This window comes from Pseudopipra pipra, chromosome 10, assembly GCF_036250125.1.
Source record: "Pseudopipra pipra isolate bDixPip1 chromosome 10, bDixPip1.hap1, whole genome shotgun sequence".
NCBI lineage: Eukaryota > Metazoa > Chordata > Aves > Passeriformes > Pipridae > Pseudopipra > Pseudopipra pipra.
This window is the reverse complement of record NC_087558.1, coordinates 4935939-4958214: the sequence shown is the minus strand read 5'-3', so window position 1 is coordinate 4958214 and position 22276 is coordinate 4935939. Positions and strand designations below refer to the sequence as shown.

Sequence of the window (22276 nt, the reverse complement as noted above, 5' to 3'; positions counted from 1 at the left end):
ATGGGCATCAGGTCAACAGAATCACAGAGCAAAGCAATGTCATCCGGCTTAAAAAACCCCAGAACAACCAACAAGCCAGAAACCAGAACACAAAGAAGCAAAGAATTATAAAAATATTCCATCAGCTTATTTGCATTAGATGCGTAAACCAGCGGCTCTAAAGCTCGTTATTTACTAACGCATTTGATTAACATAAATCAGAAGACCTCGCACACCTTCACACCTTTGGAAGAGCTTGGTCCAGCTCCTCAAAATACAGACACTAACCAGACTGAGGCCTCCTGCATGAAAAGCTCCACCTTTTTGCTAAAACAGAGAGCTGAGTTTAACAGCAGATACAAGACTGACAGGGAGAGAGGGACTCCTCTGACTACACAACCCTATCACAGAGTTATCAGAAGGGATTCATTTACAAATTCCTGTCCAAGGAGTCTATCACCAGCCCAAGTGTCCACATTAGCATGCCTGCAACTGTCCTTTAAAAATAACTCCTTGTATTTCCACATTAAAAAAAGATTATATACCCAATAACAGCTGTTGCTTATGATAGTCAAAATGAAGTCGCATTATCCTTGCCTAATTCACACACTTTTTTAAAACAAACAAGTTGTTCCAGCAACAAATGAGTTTCCTGTAGGGCAGCAGCCACACAGCTTCATCCCCCCCATCACGAGCCCATGGACTGAGCCTGGGACTTATATATAGTAGCTTCTATTAAAATGTTATAGATATGGAAATAACTCCTTATTGACAGATGCTCAAATTAGCCACCTTTGGAGCAGAAGAAAACATTTACAGGCTGTTGCTGGGGGAAAGCAGTCATATCAAGAGCAAACAGGAATAGCCAATGTGTGACTGATGTGGGTCAACACTGGAGCAAGGGCTGGGTCCAGAGGACAGTCAGCACACACGTGTAACTGAAGTGGACTCACACCCAGGAGCAGTGATCAGGTTCCTCAGGCAAGATCCTCCACTTGCCCTGCACAGCAGGCAGACCCTTCCATCAGGCTGCAACCCAGCCCCAGCCTATCCTTTCCCAAAGCTGGGGAATAATCCAACCCATCACCCAACCCCCTCTGCACTCACCCCGTGCTGCACATGACAAGAGATTGCAACTGCAGGGCACCGACCATACAGAGCTGAAGCCAAACCATTAAACCAGCACATACTGAGTATTATATATTGGCAATCTTCCAGCCAACTCCCCCAATTTATCCCAGTTTCCTGGGACAAATAATGTCCAGGCACACTGCAATTTCTTTTGTTTATACACACTAAGTATATAAAACTAATTCCGAGATTTACTTTTCCCCACATCCTCATAAACAATAAAACCATATTCTGCAGCCTGAAAAGCAGCTTTTCTCTTCCCTTTCACACAAGAGATCTTCATGAGAACGCCTTGCCTCTAAAGCTTTTAATTAAAAATCTGAGGAAAGCAATAAAAAAGTGTAAAGATAATGTCTTCATTTTAATGAAAACAAACCCAGATGAACTTTAATTGCCCTACGGCTCTTCCAATATTCATCATCCTGAATATGCACATTTATGAGATGGCAACAGAGGAGAGAGAGCTTGAAGAGCCACTTGGAGCCCAGTGCTGGTCAGCAGCATCTCGAGGGTGGGGTTTGACATCTGAGGTCACTCCAGCCCAGCTTCAGTCCCTGGCCTCCTCCCATCCAAAAATCAGACCTTGTGACAGCTGCAAGCAGGGCGTCAGCAGCACAGTCCCAAAGGTTTTTTCTTTTCCCTAAAAAGTACTTGGATGTTTAATTTAACAGTTTAATCCACCCAGTGCTGAAGCCCAGCCTTACCTGCTGCATCCTCAGAGAAAGCTTATTATTTCCATAATGCACTTCCTGCTTTTATTTGGCATTTCAGAATGTCATTACATTTTATCGAAAGCCATGTTTGTTGAGTGATGAATGTTTCTAAGTTGCATAGTTACTATAAATATTTACAATCCCACACAGTACATCCAGTCTAAGTTCTCATGACAAGCCAAGCACATGTCAGTTGTGTCCCTCTTGTTCCCACTGTCTGTCTCTCGTGCCTACTGGGAGCTGGGAAAGAGACTAACAGACCTGCCCACAAACCTAACACAGGCTTAAAGCTCAGGTTCAGGAATATACAAACTGAAAGAGAGCAGGTTAAAATTAGATTTTAGGAAGAAATTCTTCACCATGAGGGCAGTGAGACACTGGAACACATTGCTCAAAGACATTGTGGATGCCTCATCCCTGGGAGTGTTCAAAGCCAGGTTGGATGGGGCTTGGATCAACCTGGTCTAGTGGAAGGTGGCTGGAATGAGATGAGCTTTAAAAGGTCCCTTCCAACCCGAACAATTCTGTGATTCTATGGTATAAAATTTATATATACTGTGGATAAACAGTCTAACACAAAGACAGAAATGTTACCTGATAGGGACCAAAGGGCATATGATATTATCTACTTTTTTGTGTCCTGTTGGTTTACTTATGCAAGTGTTTAGGCACATAGAAGAAAACTCACTCTCAAGTCAGGCCATCACCTCCCAGCTGCTTTGTGGGCCCTCATCTGTGAGCACAGGTGAGCCAGCGAGTAGGACAACATTCACCTGCCTCCATGTGATGCAATACAGTCCCCATATAAAATATTTCCCCTTCATGAGAAGGACCATTTTCCTTGCTATGGTCAAACAGCCCCTTGCACTGCTGTGGCTTATTAAAACCCTCCCTTAAGCATTTTCCATGTGGTGAATTTTCCCTTCCCTGTTTAGATGTATCATGCTTCATACAACTGGGGAGCATGGCATCACAGGCACCCCCTGGGATCCAGCCACAGCTTCCTCACAAACACTTTAAATCATAAGAATTTACTGTATTTACAATTTCTACAGTGCAAATCTTTTGGAATACATCGCATCTTTGGGGAAAAGAAGAAACCAACTCAACACCAAAAAACGAAACAGTCACTTGGATCTGTACTGTATTCTGCTTTACAAAAAACTGTGCCCCAGATCCACAGGAAGATCCAGAGAATTCTGGGTGCAATACTCTTCTTAGTAACACAGTTCTCTTCAGCCACATGGGAGTGGAAAGAGTAAATACTTTCAGCCTCTCTTCAGTAAGAAAAAAAAACAGGGAACACACTACATCTTAAAAAATAAAACACTGACTTTTGAAAACTAATTAAACAGTATTTCATTAAAAACTAATAACAGTGTTCTGGGCTCAATCTTTTTTTTGATAGGACAAAAAACAGAGGCATGAAAAGAGGCATGAAGCAATTCAGTCAGTTTACCCTGAGTGCTCTCAATAGCAAAGCCCATAAGTGACAGATTCTGAACCTCCTAATTTATGACACATTAAACATGCCAAAAAAGCAGTATAAATAAAACAAATATATAATTCAAGAAACCCTGAAGAAGTAACTGTACATTCTGGGAGGAAGTTCATTCACTCAGCTCAGATGCTGTGGTACAGCTCAAACACTTGCACGGTGCACAGAGTTGTGCTACAGGGAAGTACCAAATCTTATTCCTGATTCAGACTGACTCTTGTCTCCCTCGTTTAAAGCATGTGACCCCAAAAGATGAGAACAAGCACATCCAGCACTATGCACAGTGCCTGAGCTCCAGCCAAATGGTGAAAACACAGAGCTGGTAAAACACAGCTTTACAAAGATCAGGCAAGCAGAAAACTTGCTACACCTTTGCAGGCACAGTGAGTAAACCCAGCTGAAATAAAACTTAACACATTACATCTCCCAACATTCTGTACAGATGTGCTGTAGCACAGCTAGCTGCCCCTCCACTTTTTACTACAACCTTTTTAGAGCTTGCAGTGGAGTACCTACAGGAAAGCACTGAAATTCTTAGACCAAAAGGTTAATTATCGCTCCCTGAATCCCCAAAGGAGTTACAAGTGGATTAAAAGCAGAAACAGAGTAAGCAGCAGCTCTGGAAGGGACATGAAAGCATTAAATACGGTCAGCAGTAGTGGAAATAAAGTGTGGGAAACTGAAAAAAAAAAAAGTTAGTGTTAAAAATGCCATTTTGGGTAGTCTAGGGAAGAGACTCAAGCAGGCAGAGACATTCCTCGCCCTGCCCTGTACAGCTCTGCAGCACTTACCCTCAGGAAGATAGAGCAAATGAACATTCCCATGCAACTGCCTTACACTGCAGGACTGTTCACTGGCAGAACTGCCTTTTGCATCCCTCTCCAGCTGGCTGCTGGCAAAGCCAAGGTGTTTCACCAGCTCCAATCTTTCTTCTACATATTTAAAAATGGGTCTTTCGAGAAAGGGCTTTTCTCTGGAGCTCAGCATTTCCAACACAGCTCACAGCACAGCTCTATCATGCTGGCACAGCTGAGGCTCCACAAATCCAGTAACACATAAGGGTGAGCAACAGCAAGTGTGCCCAGAGCATCCCATCAGACCCTCCATTCTGTCAGCTCCAAGGCACAAGGCACTGATCTCCCTGCTGGCCACACTGCAGCCTGGAAAACTCCACATGCCTCATCTCCCATCAGCTCAGCTGTGGTGCTTTCTAATAGAGATTGTAATTACACCCTGTAAAAGCACATGTCTTCCTAAAACTAGCACCTCTTTATGGAGTAATATAAGCCATCTTTCTAAGGAAGTCATTTCTATGAGAGTCTATCCTGAAGGCTGTTCCTGCCTTGCAAGTGACTAAGATAAATCTCTTTCAAACACTTAACATTCTCTTCTACTTTGTAATAAATCATGTTAAGAACATTTAACATAGTTCCATTTGCAAGATCAAAGCATTTATTCCAATTTAATTCCATTTTAGAACTGTACTTTTAAAAAGCAAAGACATCAACTAAAGCTTCAGGAATAAGATGAAAATGATAAAGCACAAAGGTAGTTAAGCTTTGCAACTGATGAGGGCACATCCAGATTAGAAGCCAAAAAAGTCTCACTGGAAAACTGGTATTCCAGCTACAAGCACTTAAAGAGATAAGGTGATGAGGTCTAAAAGCATCATCCAGCAAACATTTAAGCAGAAGAGGGACCTGGCCCAGAACTGTTCTGCTGAGTCACATTTGCACAGCACAGCAAAAGCAAGCAGCAATGTGCTTCCAGTGCACCAGCAGTTCTTTTTACTGCAAAACATTAGCTGAGAAACTACTTTAAAGGCAACAGAGGCATCTGCCAAGCAAGGCTGCTGAATCATCAAGGATGGGGAAACTGAAAGACTGGGCTTAGAGCCCCATCTCAAAGGAGGGCTCAGAACACTTCACTTATTCTTTCTGAAGGACCTACAGGACAGTCTGACCTGATAAATGGTTTCCAGAAAGGAAGAAAGCATGTATTTAAAGAACAATTATCCTATCCTATAAGATTGTTCTTTCACTTAAGCATATTAATATTAGACTTGATAAATACAACCATTAAAACCTTTCTTTTCTATTTTTTCAAGTCAAAGCACACTGTGCAGAAATTACTTTAAAAAAAAAAAATCACAGCAATGAAAATCTACATCATAATTAGAATCCAGATAACCAAACAGCCTTCGAAGCTTACAAGGAAAGTAAATTATTCTTCCTCTTGAGGAAGCTCAAAATGCAGCTTGGAAGGAGAATGAGAAGTAAGACAATGACATTTTACATTGATTCGAGAAGGACAGCTTGCTTCTACCTTCACCAAAATACTTTGCTGAAATGTCTCACATCAGGAGGGAACCAAATTGAGTAACACAGAAAAACTGCTAGGATAGATATTCTACAAAGAGAAACCTTAACCCCAATGACATGTTTGCAAAGCTACCACCTATCAACTTGAACCTCCAGGCTGTAACCCAGCATGAGGGCATCATTAGGGTCCTATGATCATTCTATCAACTTCTGATCGAGCTTATTAGAGAATATCTCCCAGAAAAAAAATTAAAGCAACTGTAAACTTACCTTCCTTCAAAAACCCCACTCAAAATTCACGTCTGCTTCTTATAATGAAGCACAGGGTAGTACACAGGCCTGCTGGGATCAGCACATTCAGGTAAGCCAAGAATAGCAGACATCACTGCTATTCTCCATTTCTTTCCTGCTTCCCTTTTTTCCAATCTCAGCATTTTTAAGATCTTAAAATCTCATCACAGATACTGTGAGACGCCTGGACAAGTGTTAGCACAAGTAGATCATAAGACTAACTTTCCGCAAAGCCCGCAAATATGCAGCACTTACAGACATTATTTCAATCCCATTATTTTTACTTCAATGAACACACATGCAAATAAACACATTCAATTTAATGGTCCACTTCAAGCATTGTTTTTAATGTCTTTTTCGGTGCAAAGGCAGAGCTCTGCGTCCCAGGAAATACTGCGCCCTCCCTAGCACTAAGGAAAGCCATCTTCTCAAGTTTTAAAAATCCCTTGTTGGCCCACAAATAGTTCATTTAAACCAGCCAAGCTCACTAACCTGCTGTGATGCATCCCCATTCACGATGTGAGGCATCATGGCTACCTCCCCGTTCAGCAACGGCGGCAGCTCCAGCGGGATTTGGTCGGTCATCATCATTGTGACGTACATTCATGGAGAATTTCCCTGAACGGACTTCCTACAAGGAAAAAAAAACAAAACAGCAGTTAAAGACCCTGGAAAAAAAAAAAAAACCACTTGCATTTCAGGAGGTCGTTTTGCCATCAAGCAACTTAAGCAGGACCCCTTGTTTTGCATCAGGATGGCACACGGGAACTCACGGCTCTGAACAGAGGTTTTAAGTGGTGGATCAAAAGTACAGAAAGTCAAACTTCCATGCAAGACTTCCAAACACCAACTAACCAGAATTCCACTCTTTCCCACAATTATAATCCTCAGCCCTCACCACTGAAACAGGCAAAGTTCTGAGACACTTTGAGAGGGCTTTGCTGTTCTCCTAAAAATCAGCATCCTGCTTGCTACCACAGCTCTCAGAACTACATCACTCCCATGATTAAGATGTTACAGTAGTTTCACTCAATAGCCACACTTCAAAGCCAAACACCTTCATTTTCTTTCTAGGGCCTTGTAAAGAGCATGAACTGCCACTACAACACAAAAAGCAGACACCTGACTTGCATTTAATCATGATCCAAAGGATTAAGGTTTCTGCTGGAGCAGGAGGGACAGCACATCCCCCATGCTCTGAACACCCCGTGCTAGACAGAGAACAACAGAAAATGACGATCTCACTTAAGGATTTGTGAAAAATCACACATCACTTCCAGCACACCCTCCCCCTTCCCAGCTAACTGGTGTGATATGTGAGCATCACTAAAACCACAAGAAGCTGCCTTGTAAAAACAAGTCTTAATTCAGCATTAAGGGTACCATCATGCTGGTTTACAAGGCAATAATCCAGCTCTAGTGAATAAAATGGATGATCTCATCACATAGTTTATCTAGACTTCTGCACAAGAACTAAGCAAAGCACCCTCACGTGTCCAGTGCTGAGCAGGCAGACTCCTTAGTACCCCTCATGCCAGAGAATCCCAAAGTCCTCCCGAGTAATTTCATATACATCCTAAATTCAAGTTAGAAAAAGAATATGCTGTGACTTAGGTGGCAGGTGACAGCCAGGTATTCAGCTGGCACAAGAACAACAGAGTACAGAGAGGGGATCTTTTGCCAAAGAGCAACAGGGAAATCCCAGCTCATAAGAAAAGTGTTGTGGGAGCCATAAACCAGGAGTATAATTCATTTGCTCCAGAGGGGATGAAGGACTGAGCCAACCTCATGAGGGTTGGAGTATGTGGTTCCACATACACAGCATCCTGCAAACCTTACATCCCTGTACCTGTTTCGCACCCAGGTGCTGCCAGGTTTTAAATTTTTTAAAATTTTTTAGTTTAATGACTAAATTGATAGTTGAGTTGATATAAACTGTCTTCATTTTCATCAACCACTTCCAGAGCTCATTGCAATCCCATCACCTGCACAACCACTTAATGATCAGAAACATCAGCCTGACCAGGAGATGCTCCTCCAGCTCCTGAAAAGGACCACTTGTGTGATTTAAAAGTGACAGCAGTGCCCACATGGACTGAATCACATCTATCCTTTCATTGTTATCACGCAGGCCCCTTCACATCTAAGTAGAACCAGAAGACTAAAAGTGCATTTGTTTCTCAGAAGATAAGCAAACCTGGTCCTGTCACCTGCAGCCACACAGCTTGAGACCAGCATTTTAATTTAGTACCAAATTTAGAACAACTCTCACAGCTCTTTCTGGTGTTTAATTTGTATGAAAACACCACTTTTCTAATCATCACTTCACCGAGATATAAACAAAGGCAATGTATTATTATCCACCCTTAAACTAAATCCCTCCTTTTATCTAAGACTCAGTTACAGGACAGAAGTTCAATATGCTTGAGACACAGTTGTTAAAGAACACAATGTTCGCAGGAGCTATTTTAAACCCATATGGAGCAGGCCCCTCTCCTCCAAATAAGTGACACGTTCATCTGAAATGAAAGCCCAGATTTGAAAGCCCCAGTTTTAACAGAGTTTAAGCATCACACTGATGCTATTTTCTTGAGGGGAAAAAAAAAGAAAGCCAGACTGTAGCTTGAAGCTACATATTTTCCTAGTAATATTTCCATTCCAGGCACAACAACCAATATGTTGACATTTATTTGCGACATGTCATTATTTAAAGTTTTACAGCTGCATTCCTTTTGCTTTATTAATGGTTTGTCACTACAGCCGTGTCTACACTTGCCTCACTTGAAAGGGAAAAAAAATAAGGAAAATAAATAAAAGGGCTTCCTGTATTTGTCAGGTCTGGTATGACCCCACCAGAGACGATGCCAGCAGCAGCACTGGCTCAAAGGCACAGCTGGCTACTGGTAGGGTTTTTTGCAGTATTTCACTGCAGGTAGGCTTAGGTGAGACAGGGTTAAGACATCTACCGTGAGACTGGCAGACTTCACTCCAAAGCCAAACCCTTTGGAAACAGGGCTCACACCACATACTTTTTGAGCTTATTTGCTCATCCATCCTACTTAAAACAGATTTATTAGCCTTGCTTTCACACCCCTCCTAAAACCTAGCGCTCCTCTACCTCAGTGGATGCAAAGTTGATTAATACAAAGAAGGTGAGGTCTGAACACAAGCAGCTTCTTTTTCCTGCAAATTCAGAACATCGACGGAAGAAAACACCAGACAAGGACTCAAAGAGCCAGGTCACATTCCAGGATATGAGAACTCTTCCTTAGCTAAAATATGAACTGCCAAATACTAACCCACAGATTTTTTTTCAGGTACTAACTCAAATTTGGGGTTTTGTCTAGAAAGCTGACTATATTTAAATTTTAAAGAGATATTTCCTGTACGTCTACATTCCCTAGGTTTGGCTGGGACGCGCCACAGCAACGCCAGCGTGGAGCAAGAGGCTTCATCTCCTTCTCTAGTTACCTCCAGGAATATGGAAATCACAGTTTCCCATATTGCTGTAGAGCTAGAAAGAAATAACCATCCAAGTTTGATGTCTCTGTCCCCAATCAAACTTGCAAATCATTTGATGTTTGCAAGTCACCGTTGCAAACCTGATTTTGAATTCAGTACTGCAGCCTTCTGCTGATCCCTGAGATGACTGTTTCCTTGAATTAATTCAATATGTGAATTAGTAATACATAAATTAGTTGCACATGGCACTGGAGAGAAAACTAAAACACACAGAGGAACAAAGTGTAACTATCTAAAACCCCATGTCCATGTATGGTCAATTAACATGACCTAATAGGTTATGTCAGACTTCTCCTGAAATTCCAAAAGCAGTGTGAACCACATCAAGATACTCAATTCTAGTTTTCCTAGAAGGTTTTACCCATGCTATTAATAGGGCTAGAAGCCAAGAACATTTTTCTTCTGTGATTTTCTTCCTACCTTCTGTCTTTTACAGCACCAAAGAACCTCTTCCAGCCATGGCACACTAATTCGGAGAACCTGGCAGAAGCAAGAGGAGTTCTGAATATTCAGTCCTGTGACCACTCTCTGCAAAGGCTCAATTTTTATTTCCCTGCAGCAGACCATTAAGAGGTACTGAACAAAGTGTTCTGCTTTTTTATCACAATCATCTGGAATTACAAAAGTTGTACTACAACAAGGACAGACAGCTTTCCAATGCTGAGCAGAGCCACATACCCCGGTTTATTTAATATGCAACAAAAATCCAGTGCTAAACACACATTTCATTCATGCAGTGCTTGCTTATATGTATTCTGTCTGATTAGAAAAGAACACACTACATAAAGAGTAAGAAGAACTCCTCATTCAATCCTAGTGTTACTAGAGGAAAGATCTGAAATGCACACAGTATAAAGTAAAAAAGGAAGAATTTTCTTTTTCCAGCCTAAAAACATCCTTACCACCTCAGCATGATGAAGTTCATAGACAGTGCACACACAGGGTTACACAGTCTAACATAAGATCCTTTCTACCATTATATATTAAAAAGTATGTACTGTATGAGCCCCTTTGATCTCTTACACAGTGGTTGATGCACTGACCAGAGAAGTAATCCAACCCCGCAGGAACTTCCTTGGTACTTTACTAGCATGGGAAAAGCTAGTTCAGGTGTGACATGAAAAACCAACTGCACCTCACTGACCCTCAAACACTCATGTTGTTATAACTGGGACAAAAAACAGGAGTTCCTTAAAATGGTTTTGCCATGGTTAAAAACCATGTACGGAATTATGGGTCCCACCTGGCACCACTGAGAAGTCAAACATGGCTTTAAAAACACAGGTCTCAAAAACAGGGAAGACTCAAATATTTCTAGAAGAAAACTCACTTTGGAAAAGAAACACAATGAAATACAATGAGGATTTTAAAAATCCTTTAGTATTCACAGGAGCCATTACCTGCAGCACATGTTAGTCTGCCATAAAGAAAAATAATCTTGAACCATCTGTTATTTTACAGGAGTTTGTATGTGCTATGGAAGAACTGTTGTCAAAGTCTGGTATGTCAAATCATGTCACTGCTGGTTATTATACAGCTGAAGAAATGGGTGCTTTTTCAGGGATATTTTGAACAATCTTTTGAGCAAGACAGAAAAATAACTAGGAAAAAATTGTTAGTACGTACAGATGGCATATAAATATAAACATATTTGTACATACACATACTCAAACACTAAGGATTTAATATGGGTCTATGACCCACCGGGAAGGCTCCAAACGAGCAGTGCTTCCTCTGCACATTCCTGTTTATGTTGGTGTTTGTGTGCAAGAGATAAGAGAGCTCACACACTGCCCCGCTTGCTTATTGTATTTTGTACAGCACACGCTGAAGTTTAAGATTTAATTAAAACATACATAACAATTATATTTTCACTGAAAAGCAGAGCAGTAAATAGAGCTGCTTTCAAGAGACTCCTGCCATGGCTTGCCACTCCAATTCAAAGAGGAGTGGTAATAATTGTTCATGTAGAAAAGCCTCTTGAGACATGAGCAGTACCTGGAGGTATGTGCACAGATGGTTGGTCAAGGCACAAACAGTCTGGAATTTGTCTTGTCTGCTGTGCCTTCATTAGTTTAGTTAAATCACATCCGTCTGAAGAGGGACTGAAACCTGAACGCATTCTTTCCCTGTTTAATTGCAAACACGGTAGATTAGTTTGGAAGCATCCAAACAGACGGGCTTCTTCATAACAATTTTGAAGAAATACATGCAATTCTAAAAATCTGTTATGACAAAAGAAAACAGATTAGAGGGAACACATACCCACAAAGCCACTGGCATTTTATGCGAGGTAGTGAAATGCCTGCTGCTTGCTCTCTGTGCCATTTCAGACACAAGGACACCAAGAGCCAGATCCTATCTCCAGCAAGCTGAAAAGCATAAACATCCTCTCAAAACTTAACCACTGTAATTAATCAGTGGGTTTATTCCCCTCTCGTTTATTTTAAATAACAACACATTTCAATGTCCACGGTACATTCCATCTCTGAAAACAGAACTACCAGCAGTATTCACAATACTATAAAGGATCAAGGAAAGCTAGCCTTGGTTTTCCCCCACAGTGGTGTGAGATTCCCAAGGCAGCAATCCAGAGGGTAATTTTATGATGATTTTCAGTAGTTTGCATTTATTTAGACCTAAAATTTGACCTCAAGTTTTCCAGGCTTGAAACTCCATCATCACGAACAACAGCAGTTTTACAACATAACCAGCTGCATGCCCCTCATTGGAAATATTTGTCATTTAGGAACAGAAAAACTGCTAAGAATTGGTTCCTAGCCTAACCTTAGGAAGAAATGGAATAACCAAGTAACTTCAAACACGTACCAGAAATGAGCATCAGGAATGGGGAGATCAGGTCAAACAGCATCATGCAGGAGAGTCTTATTTCACAAGGCAAGTATAACTAATCAACAGATAATAGCTCTGATGAAATACTGGAATAAAGCAAGCTGGCACACAAAGGAGTCTTTTACCAAAGGAAAACTTTGCCCCACTAGCAGTTTTTCCCCTGGTTTTCCAGAGGGAAATCTTGTGAAAACTCGTGTAGGAAAAGCCAACCCACCCTCCTTCCACCCCACCCACGGCTGGGGTGTGCACGTGCCTGAAGGCAGTCAGACTTGTGTGAAAACCTAATGGAACTAGATTTACGGGAATAAAATAGGGGTGAAACAGATCTCTAAAATTCTTACTAGGCTTATATTAGCTACGGCTGAGCAGAAAGCCACAGGCAGAAGAGCTAATCCAATGGTTCCACAGCACTCTCACTTTTGCAAATAGTATTAGAGCAGGAAATTCATCTGCTGCTCAAAATCAATTCTAAAACATGCAAACACACCACGGCTACAGCCTGCACCACTGGCAGGAGAGCAAGCTGCACAGAGAGACAACTTGGATACAACTCACTCTCACCATTTGGGTTTTCTGTGCTTTTTGTTCAATCTGAACGTTAACTTAATAATTTTTGCTATTTATATTTCTTTCCTTCTTCTTTCTCAGACCTTTCTTTCCTCACCTTCCTCCATATTAATCATAATGGATAAAGGGGACTCACGAGGGATGTAGCTGTAAAAATAGAGAAGTTTTCAGGCACACAGTTCTCACACAATTTCATAGCACTTCTTCCAAGCAGCCAAAGGCTGAGGTTAACTCTTCTTAAACACCAGTGGCCAATTATTTTTTCCATTATTTTTAGTGTTGTCCTTTCTGGCACAAGTTGCTTTAAATAGCAACTACTTCAAAATTTTTTTACAGAAGTTACTTTATGCACTTCCAAAAATACCAGCAGCAATTAAACATTTCAAACTAATTTTTTCTTTCTTGTCCAGCCTCAGAGACATTTGAGTTAGTGTTCTGGATGCTGATGAATTGCCAGCTGTACAACACACCACTACCTGCACTCACAATCTCTGTACTTTTCTAGAAGACCACAATCCACATCAAACAGGATGAACATGAAGCAGGAAGAGATTTAAATTAAATATTAAAAAGAAATTCTTCCCTGTGAGAGTGGTGAGGCCCTGACACAGGTTGCCCAGAGAAGCTGTGGCTGCTCCATCCCTGCAAGTGTCCAAGGCCAAGTTGGATGGGGCTTGGAGCAACCTGGTCTAGCAGAAGGTGTCTCTGCTCATGGCAGGGGGTGGGAATGAGATAAGCTTTAAGGTTGACTTCCTGATTCTATGATGACATAATCCTCTCCAGCAGGAAACACAAAGCTCTCCCAGCTGTGGTCCCCCACATGCCAAGGACACGAGTGGAGGATGACAGTGCCCTGAGAGTCCCCATCCTTCAGCACAAACTAGTCCCCTAAAGGCAAAGAGCCATTCTGTGCAACAGAGACAACACTGCACACTTTGTAACTACACGATCACCCTTTTAAGGTTCTCTACACTCTGTACTGGCTCTGACAAAAGCAATTTGCAAACGAAATTCACACCATCAGCTTAAACTTGATTGGAATAACCTGCAATTTGCTTGAAACAATTTGTGTGAGAACAACACCTTTCCATCCAGACCTACACCTGTAATCAATTTGGGCCCTGATCCTGTAAACGTTTGCACCAGGGTATCTCTATGTTCTCTTAATAGTTTTATTAAGTACTGAACTCCCCTAGATCAGCACTGCAACCCCATGTATGTGCCCAAGGACATGGGCAAAACCCCTACCCAAAGAGTAGTTCTTGCACAAAGGTGCAAGTCAGATAAGCCACAGGAATGCTTGATCTGTTTGCTTTCTCCCTCCATTTAATAGCCAGAGTATTAATCATGGTTTCAGGCTGATAAGCACAGCATTTGTCGATAAATACCCTCCCCTTCAACTCTGCTCTCTCAAATAATCATCTCTCTGCAATAATATCACAAAGACCTTGGTTATCTCTTCTGCAGTTCCTGTGCAGCGAGGAACCTACTGGAATCAACGGGGTGGGGATTATTTATTTTTTTTTACCACTAATTAAACCACCAAAAAAAAAAAAAGGCTATCTGTGCTATCGATCTGCAGCGCTTGAAAAGCACGCATACCAAACTCCATCTCCAACCAGGTCTCAGCACACCTTTGTGCAGCACAAACTTCTGTTGTCGCCATTCACGGCTAACCTGACTCCGGGCTGACGCTGCGCTGACAAAGTGGCTCATTGTGTTATTGTGGGAAAGCGCTTCGGAGAGATCTCCCATTCAGCCCCGGGATTCAAGAACAGGCATTCACACGGAGCGGCCGCTGCCAGGGAGCACCTCTGGATGGCTGCCGGAGAAGTTTCTCATGCAGGAGGAAAGTTGAGACCGCTGTTATCATCATGCTCGCAGGATCCAAGTGCCTGAACTGCATTATTAACAAGGAAACCAACCCAAAACCCGCTGCCCAAACCCCATCACTCCAGAACTTTTCAGCATCAGGAGAAAGAGTTAAAAGTTTTGTTACACCATCCATCACTTTCACAGAACATTAAAAACTCCTGCAAGTTTTACTTCACTCTTCTGAACTACTTCACGAAAATTAAGACTACCTATGAAGGCTTCTCTAAATTTGAGATAGGCAGGAGTTTATATAAAAAAAAAAAGGCCCATAACCCACCAACAAAAAAGAAACCACACACACAAAAATCAAATCATTGTTCCATACAACTATTGAGTAATTTTCATATCCAGGACCTTACAAGAAAGAAGCCTCTCCTACTCCAGGTATCTGATTTTTATCTCCAATGATAACAAAGCATCAAGGAATCAAAAACACTGAATCTTTAAACACAGAGTATTAAGGGGGAGTTGTTTTCTTTAAGGTGGGAAGACAAAGGGTCTCTATCTAGACAGAAAATACTGTGCTGAATATGCCACCTGCTGCAGCTATAAAGCTCAAGTCATCTATTAAATGGTTTAAAAGGGAAAACCTTTGGGGTTTGTTACCTGTCTGAAGTGGGGCACAGTTTGTAACACAGACTGAAGGAGAAATGAAATTCTGTTGGTACAGCAGGGGCAGTCCAGTGAGGTCACCAGCACTCAGGTGATCTGTATGCAATTTAATTCTGGATCCTCACCCTTCTCAGCTAATTCCCACTCTCTGCCAAATCATTCAGGCAATGGAAAGATGAAAATTATTCTCAATAAAAATAAATTGGTATTGTGCTTTGATAATCATAAACACAGTGAAGTACTGGACAGCTTGTATTTAGGACCTGGGAAACCAACAGCACTGAAAACTACACCAAGCCCAGCAGTGCTGGTTGAAAGGCAGTCTCATGGCATGGTGCCAGGGGGATGGATGCTCTTCACGCCCTGGGTGCAGTCAAGAGGCAGCAGCGCCAATCCTACTAATTGTAGGAGTTACTCATTACTAAGTTATAAACCTTTCTTAATTAAAATTTCCTAATATTTCACTTACTGACTCTGATACTAGCACTTTCAGGTAAAAGCAGTACTGAAAGATTATTAACACCTTATACTAATTACTTCTCACATAAGGAAAAACTTCTGAAGATTAGTGAGAATGTTCCTAAATCCTAGAATAAGCAATGCATGCCTTCCAGTTGCAGCCCACTGCTAGAAACCCAGGCTCCTCTGGGAATAATTCCTGAAAGACTGAATCCAAAGGCAACCTATTGTTTCTGTTTTTTAAATGAAAAAATATCATCCAAAATATCCTGTTAGAGTTTTCTTCTGTTTTGAAGCTAAGACAGCTTGTTGTTACTATAAGCTTAGGCTGAAAGGTAGGAAAATAAGATAAAAAAGGAGAAGGAATTGCAAGAAAACAATTTGTTACTCTATATCTGGAGATGGATACCTAGAGTTTGTTTCCTAAAAACTTGGAGGACACAGATGTGACCATCTAAGCCTACACAGATTCCCTTTAAGACAAAACAGTTAGTATTAACCTGTAGGCTCCCATTAAAAATTAATCCTGAGGGAAGGCAGCTCAGGTGGTCTATGGGACAGACACCCACTGCAGACTGATGGGGGCAACACCCTGTGTGTTGGAGACCAGCCCACATGCCCTGGGTGGCCCACACAACTCTGCAGAATGTATAATTTTAAAGATAAAGAATAATTAAAGGGCTTCAAATAAAGCTATAGAGAGACAAGAGGCACATATATGTAAGACAATAATAAGAACCAAAAGTTGAAGTAGGTAAAGGAAAAGCAAATTCCTGCACAAGCTGCAGTTTTTTAATGCAAACACTATTTAATCAAAAAGAGGGCAGTCATGCTTCTTTATGTTTCCCTATTGATACAAGAACACACAGCTCCAATGAAGTCAATTAAACCCCTGAAACTCAAGTTAACTTTCCACATCCTTTAAATGACACAATTCCAGTCAAGCAAAAAAACTTAAACAGACAAGTAGCAGAAAGCAAATCAACCTTCAAGCTTCACGTCACATGTACCTGAAGTTACATTTTCCCTTGTTACACTTGGAGAAATTCATTTCCACAGCTGCATACCAAACATCAGAAGTGCAGGAGTCTATTCAAATACACTCAAGAAATCCAATGAATCATTCAGGTTGCAAAAGACCTTCAAGACCACTGAGTCCACCTGTCACCCCAGTGCTGCCAACTTCACCACTAAACCACGTCCCCAGGTGCCACATCTAAACATCTATTAAATCCCTCCAGGGATGGTGACTCTACCACTGGCCTGGACAGCCTTTTTCAAGTTGTACTCAGTAGAGGTGAACCATGAGAAGGTTGGTCTTACCAAACATCGGTGGAGTTTTTGATCAAAAGAATAAAAGTTCCTGACTTAAGACAAATGCACTTTAATTTCTGCCCTGTGAGATACCAGAGTTCATCCCTCCCTCTCCCTGGCTCCGCAACAGCATCTCCAGCCCCATGGATACAACACACTATTCCAGAAGAACAGCAGGGAACCATAAACTTCCTGGCTCCTCTGTTGCTGGAGGCTTGCTGCTGTCAAACCCCACACTGAGAGTCCTTCCAGCCCAAATCACTAACAAGAGTTAGCCCTGGGACTGTTCCACACCACACCTACCAACATGTGGCCATGACAAACAGGGACAAACAGGGACACATCCTGCATGGCAAAGGCAGAGTGGAACTCAGTACCACAGACTCCATCCAAAACACATCTTTCCTTTCTCTGCTCCACTGATTTTCAGAAGATAAGCTTAATTTGTTTCCTATGTTGGCATAAACAGCCTGTTTACTACTTGTGAACACAGGGCAGATCCATTGTACAAACCTCAGAGCAGACTAGGAGCAATAAAATTATCAGTAACAAAGCAAAGCTTATCTTTGGGTCCTAAACAAAACCTCTTTGACAGTAATAAATCTCTAGCAACAACCACTCACAGGATTTCAGCTTTCTGGAAAGAAATTTTTAAAAAAACAAACAAACAAGAAACCCATGCTCTCCCATAAATATTTCATTTAAAATTCTAGCTAGAATTCAAAAGTTAAAGTATTTCGGAAAGGCAGAGAAAAAAATAGCTTTGCATCCTAAAACACGCAAACCTGAATTTCAAGAAATGGACTTTGATTTGGTAGGCATATTGGGGTGGAGGACCATTACCTTAACAGCAAGCAGGTTCAGAGGTACAAATACACAGTTCACCCACAGAATTCTAATAAACAGGTGAGAATAAAATATGCAAGTCCTTCAAATATAAGAAGATCCACCTCATAACTCAACTGCAGGAAAGCCAAGTGAGAAAAAGACTGAACCTACAAGAAAGGGTAATTCTCTAGGGATGTTTCCTACAGTATCTTTCATAAATATAAAGCACTTCACCACATGTCCTGACAGTCCAGCTTTTCCTGGACATGCATCTTACTTTGCTTACTGCAGTAGAAATTCACAGAAATCCTGATGGAGCAGAGAATGATAGACTAAGTTTAAGTCAAATATACGAACATAATACGTATGCCTGTAAATAAATTTTAAAAATTCAATGTGGGTTGACAGCAGCTTCTCTTTGACAGCGGAGGCAGAAACATCAGAATATCGGCAAACCCAGGAGTTTGCCTGCAGGGTTCTGACAGCTTTAGCACAGGACTCAAGCAAGGAAAAAGCTTTCCCAGTCAAATTAAGTTGTGCTCAATTTTACCTGAATAATATGACTGACACGTGACCCAGCAAGATTTTACTCCCAAGGAGCTCTATTGAGGCACACAGTCTGTGTGAGTAAGCTGGAACACCCCAGCACTATCACCAGAAGTACGGCACAATCTCCATTCTTTAATATTTACATTCTGACCCACTTCAGTCATATTTTGGCAGTGCAGAGCCCACAGAGATACCCACCTTAACACTACAGTACACAGTTAATCAGTGACAAAGACCTACCCATTAACACCAGTTGTTCCTTCGAGCAAAAGGTTTCACAGGTCCCGGAGATTCAAGCAGGTTGCATTTGTTCCCCAATTTCTAAGGGGAGGATGCATATTTTTCATCACTTGACATGCTAATATATGGTTAAAAATTAAGTAAATCTAAGTGATATTATTCTCTACCTACACTACAGCATATTCCTCTTGGTGCAGGGGAGGAAGATGACATGTCCATGCAACAATCTTAATAAATGCTCTCAATAGTAATGGACCCGTGTAGTAAAAAGCGCTCCCACTCTCTCTCATGTGAACATATTCCTCCTCCCACTTCTCTCTCTAGTCCCTAATCATAACTCCAGGGTGGTACAGAAAGACAGCCTGGGTGTTCAGAGTAGGTTTAACCTGCTGATGAGAATATGAGCAATGGTGTGCGCTGCAGAGAAACCTCCCAATACCAAACAGCTGTTCAGTAGCTCATCCTCCTCCTGATGCTCACTGAGGAAATTCCCTCATCCTTTACGAATTTTGACTAATTTTTTCCAGTGCCCCAGATGAAACCTCAACCATAAGGTTTTTCTCTAATCTTCTTCTGTGTTCCTGGATATTGCTGCATCAAGCTTTGTTATGAATAATCTAAATCACAGATCGTCCCTCGCCATCCCGTAGGTGACAGAGATAACTCACACTTCATAAAGCCACTGCTTAGAGCACAACATACATAAATCAGTGCTACAGCTCCATACTAACTCATCATCATTGTCCACTACAGTTTTAAATACTCAGAAATTAGTACTATGAAATTCAGCACCATTACAAGTCACTTCACCCTCAGTGTCTTCTCTCTTCAAGGAAGTGCAGAACTAGATTTATTATTATTTCCATCAGAAGCTCGACCTGCTAAAACTTTTGTCTTCAAATTTGAAGCTGAAGAGACTGTGATTTTCCTTCTCATCCATACACATTAGTGGTACAGAAATCTCAGCTGAATACTTGGTCAGAAGTAACAGTTTACATATTCATTCTCACCTAAATTGAGCAGATTATAAAGTTTATTATTAAGAACATAATAACATCAAGGTACATTAGTATTTAAGGCTTTTTTTTGAACACTTCTTGAATTGGTAAAATTAAGCAAAGTCACTTTGTTAATGGTAATTTACTTCTTGTGACAAACACTAGTGGGCTGAGCCTCCTACTTGTTATATAGGGACAGTACTTGGGCTAATAATAAACAAAGTGGTCTTATAATCACCAACTGCATTCTGCTTACTGCATGAATGCTCAAGCATCACTGGGTTGTAAAAGGATTAAGAATTTCTGAAGATTAACAGAAACTGACCAAAAAATGCAGAAATGTGGTGGTATCTAACATCCCAGCTACACAGCTGGTAAGCCAACAGGGTTTTTAGACCATCCAACAGACTGGAAACTCACTCTCAGAAGTCACTATTCTCTCTCTAGGAAGGAACACTGGGAAAACACATGATTTAGTGCAGTTAAACATTATACACCAGCTGTCAGATCTGTAAGTGATACTGTAACAGGGATCTACATTTGTCATCAAGTTACTTAGTCACTGGCAGTAATGTAGAACTAGAGCCAGTGAGCTCTCCATCCCAAATATAAATAGCTATGGCAGACAACAGGATAAAGGCTTTATTTTAGACTTTTATGTTAAATAAAACACAGTCAAACACAAGGCAGAGGTCACAGAGATTTTTTAAAATATATTCAAGAAAACTAATCAGTAGCAAGAAGATAAGAACACGTAGAACAGGTGAACAGAACTCACTGCTGGATCCAAATAAATCATTTCAAGGTATGCCAGTGGCCCCAAAACCAAAATGAGGAGGGTTCTGTTTGGTACAGTCGTGTCAGGCCACTGTTCACCAGTACGATAAATCTGGTAAACTATTTTTGAAGCTTCCCTTGGCAGCTTTTTCTCCTGTTGGCTACATTCAGGGTCCTACTCTTCCCATATCTAATCACAGAGGTTTGACATCATCCCGCAACTCATGAGATATGTACGTACACACACATATATACACACCCATCCACATAATGGGTATAAATACCTTCATTTATCTTAAGATCCTTGGAATGCTTAAGCCATGTTCAGAAATAAGCAAGTTCAAAAGAACTACTAAAATGGTCAAGAGAAAAATCTCATGTTCTCCCTCTCTTTTTCATGGATTTAACCTGCTACAAAAAATCCTGCGGGCTGACAGTGTGTCCTTGAGCCTTGACTCCCAGCAAGCCAAAGCCTTACACACACTTGCTCAAGAGAGCGGCGTTCCGGGGAGCGCAGCTCCTGCCACTGGCACATACCAGAGATTCCAGATCACTTTTGCACCACGACTAAAATGTTCTCATCAACTTGGATTTCTGTTATAACGTGTTACTCCAGCCTCAAAAAGTGCAGTCTCAGCATGGTGAGTTCAGTGTTCTTTTAGGAAGCCTTCTCTCAGGTGCTGGCGATGCAGAGAAAACGGGTTAAATTTGACACACACCATAATGCTAACATTTCAAAAAACAAATTCCAGCCATAAACCCTAAGAATGCCACACACCTACCAAATTCTCTTTTTATTATTTATTTTATCTTCTCTTCTAGAGGAGATAGGAACAGGGGTGCTTCATTAATGCCTCATCTCTTCATTACACTGCCCTCCCTCTGCAAATTTTACTGAATTGCTAAATACACATTGCTGACTTTGAGATATGTCTACAGGCAAATGAATCCTTTATGAAAATACTTGTTGCTAGACACACATAAAAGTTTATGGTAAACAATATGTTCTCATTGTATTTAATAGCTGTAGGTCTTTGTTAGCAACAGCTACTCCAGAACATGCAGCCACATTCACGAGGTCAAGTGAATTCTATCTGGAGTTTACAGAAGGAAGCACATACAAACAGTCTCACAAAGGTATTTTCCTAGCAGGAAGCTACAAGTACTTCTCTGCTGCTCTGCGGCGGCCGACCCCACCATCACTGGGGGAGCAAGCAGCAGCAATGCTAAGCACACCTTACTTTCACTGTGGGATTAACCAGATCACCAATTAAATACTGCTTTATGATTTAGGCTTTAATTCATTACAAACGCAAAGGCAAAACATGCAGCAGAGCCTGGTGGAAGTCAGTCAGGAGAGCTTTGCACTGGCTATCCCTGTCCTGAGGCTCAGCCCTCTTTGGAATTAAATGTCTTTTTAATCACAATGATCAAAAGTCTCATAGTTTCATAAGAAACTAATGATTAATTGCTGTATATTGTTGACAGCAATAAATACAAATCATTAAATATTCAGTGTGCAACTAGGCACGCTGGTGGCATTGCCACTACATAAGAGGTGTGTGTTGTTCTGTTCTCCAAAGCCTATCTCTTCATTTGAGGTGGGGAAAACTAGAAATTTCTCATCTTCTGCAACATGCAAGTTTCCCTCCCTCACTTCCATTTTGTGGATTTTCTGCCAATAATATTGTTGAAAAATAAATTCTTGTGGACAGGAAATATCCTGCGTGAAGGATATCCAGCTTTATG

General features: G+C 41.2%; 1 protein-coding gene across 3 annotated transcripts in view; it reads right to left on the bottom strand.

The window, feature by feature from the left end:
• Positions 1-22276, bottom strand: part of FNDC3B (fibronectin type III domain containing 3B) — a 190977-nt gene that overhangs the window by 146816 nt on the left and 21885 nt on the right. For 2 of the 3 annotated variants that reach the window (XM_064665854.1, XM_064665853.1), the window contains exon 2: positions 6426-6564. In XM_064665854.1, the coding sequence (XP_064521924.1) occupies positions 6426-6536 (111 nt within the window). In that variant the 5' untranslated portion in view covers positions 6537-6564. Of the gene's footprint in view, positions 1-6425; positions 6565-18752; positions 18772-22276 lie in introns of those variants that run through there. The other variant, XM_064665852.1, reaches the window with a different exon arrangement.